Source organism: Marmota marmota, unplaced genomic scaffold (genome assembly GCF_001458135.2).
Source record: "Marmota marmota marmota unplaced genomic scaffold, marMar, whole genome shotgun sequence".
Lineage (NCBI taxonomy): Eukaryota > Metazoa > Chordata > Mammalia > Rodentia > Sciuridae > Marmota > Marmota marmota.
Genome location: NW_026000205.1, coordinates 1138668 through 1143844, shown reverse-complemented (window position 1 = coordinate 1143844; position 5177 = coordinate 1138668). Strand labels below are relative to the sequence as shown.

Genomic DNA, 5177 nt, shown 5'->3' with positions numbered 1-5177 from the left:
TTTTGCTGAGGCTGGCTTTGAGCTCGTGATCCTCCTGCCTCCACCTCCCAAGCCACTGGGATAACAGGCATGTGCCGAAGGACCTTAAAAAAAATATATATATATATATATATATATTTATATATATATATATGGTTATAGATAGACACAATATTTTTATGTTATTTATTCATTTTTTAAAAAATATTTTTTAAGTTGTCAGTGGACCTTTATTTTACTTATTTACATGCGGTGCTGGGAATTGAACCCTGTGCCTCACACAGGCAAGTGCTCTACCACTGAGCCACAACCCCAGCCCCTGAAGGAACTTTTTTTAAGGGTAAACTTTTTAAAAAGTTGAGACACAATTCCCTATCTTAGCATGTACAATTAAGATGTTGTCCATCCTTCACAACCATCAATTCCTCACCTCTACCAAGAGACCCCCTTCCTGTTGGCAGTCACCCCATCCTCCCACCCCTTTAGCCCCTGTCTTTTTGCCTCCGTGGCTTTGCCTGTCCCAGACCAGGGCGCCTCTGCCTGGCATCATCCTCTTGGCATCATGTGCTTCACCCAGGTGGCACCTATGCCAACATCTGTTTGTTTTTCAGGCCAAGTAATACTCCACAGCAAGAGAGTATCTTATCTGTGCATCATAAAGGTGGCACCTTTTGGCTTCTATAGATGATGTGCTCCTCTGTGACCCCTTTGGTCTGTGTCCCTTTGTCTTCCTTCTCCAGGGTCAGTGCCTAAGAGGGGAATTGCTGGTATTGGGTATCAACACCTTTTTGAAAAGGGAAATCAGTGAGCCACATTCTCCCTTCCGTCCCTCACAGAGTCCCGTGCTTCTCCACCCTCCTTCCCTGTGCGCATGAATTCAGAGGTTTCTGCCCCCGGATTTGCTCTGCCTCCCTAGCTGGAAACTTGACCTAAACAGCACAGCATTGATGAGTAGCTCTTACTCCTTTACTTGCTTTCAACTGCATTTGCTTCCTGACCTGTAAATGCAGGACTGCCTCCTTGGAGGCTGCGGTTAACATAGGGAGGCTCTTGGAGCAGAGTCCCCAGAGTAAGCGCTGGGGTGCAGCTGGCCGCTGGTGGGAAGCACCACTGACCGCGGTGTCTGGGGCCCACCTTCAGCTGGCTTCTGGTTTTAACCCAATGCCCCAGGGTGGTGGTCCCTTACCAGAGGTGGCCCAGCTCCTCAGAGTGCCAGTCCTGTGGCCACCCTTGGCTGTAGGCTTGAGGCCCGTCTCCCTGCCTTGCAGACGTGGGGCCCGGAGGGCGCTGTTGTGCTGTGCACTTTTCTCCTGCACATCTGGGGAAGCAGCTTGGTCCCAGCCTTTGGCTCGGGTCAGTCTCCCCTCCTAGGACTCTGCCGTGTGCCTCTGCCACCTATTGGGTCCTTTCTGGGGAGAAACCCTTTACTGAAGGCCCCAGAGGCCCAAGCACCTCCCCTGTGCTCGGCCACACCGGCTTCCTAGATTCCAGCCCTCTTCACCCTCAGTCCTTCCAGGAGTCCTCTTTCCCTGCGGAGGAAACCAGCTTGCCCTTCACAGGGTCCGTGGTTTTCCCCGGATCACACACCACAGCCAGAATGTCCAGCAGGTGTGTCTGACCCCAGAGCCTTGGAGAACCTTCTGGAACAGCACCATTTTCTTAGTCTTGCTCAGGACTGGGTAATAGTCCAACACAGAGTCAGCCCCCGAGGTGGTGGCTTAAATCGAGCTGATTCTCTCTCAGTTCTAGAGTGAAGTCCGAAGTCCCAGCCTCCCTGAGCTGAAAGCAACCTGAGGGTAGGGCTGATCCTTCCAGAGGCTCCAGGGGAGAAGCCATTTGCCTGCCTTTTCCAGCTTCCAGAGGCCGCCTCATTCCCCGGCTCCTGGCCCCTTCCTCCATCTTTAAAGCCAACTTCAGCAGGTGGGGCTGTAGCCCAGTGCTCGACTGGCACGTGCCCGGCCTGGCTTCATCCCCAGAATCGTAGAAAGAGCCAGCGGCGGCGTCTCCTCCTGTGGCCTCTGCTTCCACCCTCACGCCTTGTCTCTCTCTGACTCGGACCCTCCATCTTTCCCTCTTCTAAGGGTCCTCGATGACACCGGGCCCACGCGCAGAATCCAGGATCCCCTCCCTGTCTCAGGGTTCTTAGTCACATCTTCCACATCCCCTGTTATTCACCCACCCATCCATCCATTTATTCATTTATTGATACTTGGACTTGAACCCAAGGGTGCGTTACCCTGAGCCACGTCCCCGGCCCTTGTTCTTTTAAGACAGGGTCTCACTAAGTTGCTTAGAGCCTTGCTGTTTCTGAGGCTGGCTTTGAACTTGTGGTCGTCTTCGTTTCTCGGCCTTTTGGCTAAGATCAAGTGAACTTGTGGTCATCCTGCCTCACCTCCTGAGCTGCTGGGATTATAGGAGTGTGCCACCGCACTCAGCCGTTCGTTTGTTTTTTTCAGTGCTGGGGATTGAACCGGGCCTCATGCATGCTAGGCACGTGCTCTGCCACTGAGCCATATCCCTGCCCCCGAGACCCTTCAGAATGTAAGGGAGCATGTTCACACGTGCTGGGATTAGGAGTTGGCACCTTTGGAGACCATTATTCCGCTTAATACAGGAATTGATAGGTGAGGAACAGGGTCCCACATTTCAGAGGATAATATGGAGGCTCAGAGAGAGAAATGGACTTATGGATGTCACACAGCTTGGGCCCTCCCTGGCCGCTCTGGATTCCAGTGCCTCCTATCCACTCAGCATCTTCCCAGGGGTCTGTACCCTTCTAGTATTGAACTTGGGTTCCCACTCAGAGCCCTCCTCCTTGCCCAAGCCCCCCCACACTCATGTCGCGGTGTCACCACTTACCACATACGTCCCTTGGGTCAGAAGGCAGACCCCCAGCGTGCCGCCGTGCCCTCTGCATCGCTGCCTGCTGTCTGAGTACCTTCCCACCCAGATGGGTGTGCGCCCTCCTCTGGCCTCCCTGCTTCTGCTGTCACCTCCCACATCCTCTTCTCCACATGGCAGCCAGAGGGACCTTTGAGCAAACGGCAGATCTGGGGATCCACGCTCGATAATAGTACTGATTTCTTAGTTTATCGTGAAGGTGAAATAACAAGTTCTTCCGCATAGGGTAGCGCACCACGGCGGAAGGGCTGTGCGGTGACTGGCTGCTGTCAGGCTGGGATCCCACTGCTTCTCGCTCACCACCCCCAGCAGCTCCCTCGTCGCCTGTCTGGGGTCTTTAGTGCTCCCTCCATCGCTCACTGGCCTGCAGCCTCTGGCCCTTCCTGCTTCTCCCCCCACACAGCCCTCCGCCCACCCTCGCGGGACTGAACCAGGGGCACTCTCCCACTGAGCTACCCCCAGCCCTTTTAGCCTTTTATTTTGCTAAGTTGCTCAGGCTGGCCTAGCACTGTGGTCCTCCCCGCTCAGCCTCCTGAGCTGCTGGGAGCACAGCCGCGCCCCGGTGCACTGCAGACGTTTTTCTGTCTTTCCTCCCTGACTTGGTTTTCTGTACCTCTGTTGTCGGAGCAGAGAGACTCCTCCAAAATCATCCCTGTGCCTCATGCTCCCACTTGCCTCTGTGCTGTGCACACCCCGAATGCCACCCACCTCTTCTGTGTCAAGGTGCAGTGGGCCACCCTCTGGAAGGAAGTCTGAGGAGGACAGACGTGCACTGAGGTGGCCCCACTGTCCACCGGGCCTGCAGCAGTGCCTGTGCCTTGGGAGGTGCTTTGGAGATGTGAATGGAAGAAGGCGCAGTGCCAGGCTGGGCACTTTGCTTAGTCCTGGCAGGGACCTAGGAGGTCACTGAGGAGCAGACACTTTGCAGATGGAGAAACTGAGTCCCTGTGAGGGCAGCGCAGGTTGGATCCCTGTCCACCTGGCTTCCTGCATCCCTTGCTGGCCATCAGCAGTCTCAGGGGAGGAGCAGGAGAGAGGAGTGTGGGGAGCCCAGGTTGCACTGACCACTCCCCCACCTGCCCTGTGCTGTGTCCCCACAGGGACAGCATGGACAGCGTGAAGCAGAGTGCAGCCCTGTGTCTGCTGCGGCTCTACAAGGCCTCACCTGACCTGGTGCCCATGGGCGAGTGGACGGCCCGTGTGGTACACTTGCTCAATGACCAGCACATGGTGAGGCCCTGGCTACTGCCCCAAGACCCGGCCCCTCCCAGCTGCCCTGAAGCCCCCTCTGTTCCCAGCCCACCTGGATGCCTGAACCCCCCTCCTCTTCCCTGATACCACCCAGGCACCGGAGACCCTGATCTGGTGTCCCGAGTACGCACTACCCGCCCAACTGTCCAGAAACCTTCTCACCTCCATCCCAACACCCCCTGGCTACCCAGGGATCATGTCCTATGACCCCGTCACCTAACACCCATCCCTGACCCAACCCCTCAGGAAATGTCAGCCTGTTTCCGACTCCCAGAGACCCCCTAGCAAGCCCTACCGCTTGTCTGGCAGCAGAGACCCGAGTCCTCACCACCCCAGGGCTCCCAGCCCCTCCCTGGTCTCCAGCCCTCCAGACTCCTCACAGAGATGTCGGGGACCTTCCCAGGGCACCCGGACACTGAGGTCTGTGTGGGCCGTGGTCCCTGAGGCCCCATAGCCTCCTTATCCCCCCTGTAGAAAACCCCACATAATGACGTGTGCAGCCCCCCGCTCCCCCACATCCTCCTGTGCACATCCTCCCACCCTGCTGTGGAGCCTCTGCCCTTAGGTCCTCCGCAGGGCCCCAGCCTGGGGGGACCCTCCCCAGACCTGACCGGCCCCCTCCCCTGTCCACAGGGCGTGGTCACAGCCGCTGTCAGCCTCATCACCTGCCTCTGCAAGAAGAACCCTGACGACTTCAAGACCTGTGTCTCCCTGGCTGTGTCTCGCCTAAGCCGGGTAGGTGTGGGCTCCGTGCTGGCTGCAGAGGTGTCCTGTGCCTCTGACAGCTCTCTGGTCCCCCTTCCTCCCTGAGAGGCAGCCCAGCCCTGTGGTCACAATTTTAGGCCCTGATCTGGGTTCAGACCAGTGTGGCCACTTCTTGGCTCTGTGGTGCTGGGCAAAGTGGTTGCCTCTCTGGGCCTTGGTTGCCCCATAGGTTCAGTGGGAACAGCAGTCATAGCACAGCTGCTGTAGACAAAGCACCCGGAATGGGGCCTGCGTTGGGGCCTGCCAAGCGAGAGCCGCCCACCTAATGCCCCCCGCCTCCC

At 57.0% G+C, this 5177-nt stretch overlaps 1 protein-coding gene across 2 annotated transcripts in view; it reads left to right on the top strand.

Annotated features, from left to right (window-relative positions):
• Positions 1 to 5177, top strand: part of Ap2a1 (adaptor related protein complex 2 subunit alpha 1) — a 28702-nt gene that overhangs the window by 10038 nt on the left and 13487 nt on the right. For both annotated transcript variants that reach the window (XM_015496514.2, XM_015496513.2), the window contains exons 5-6: positions 3981 to 4110; positions 4765 to 4866. In XM_015496514.2, coding sequence (XP_015352000.1) covers positions 3981 to 4110; positions 4765 to 4866 — 232 coding nt within the window. The remainder of the gene's footprint in view (positions 1 to 3980; positions 4111 to 4764; positions 4867 to 5177) is intronic.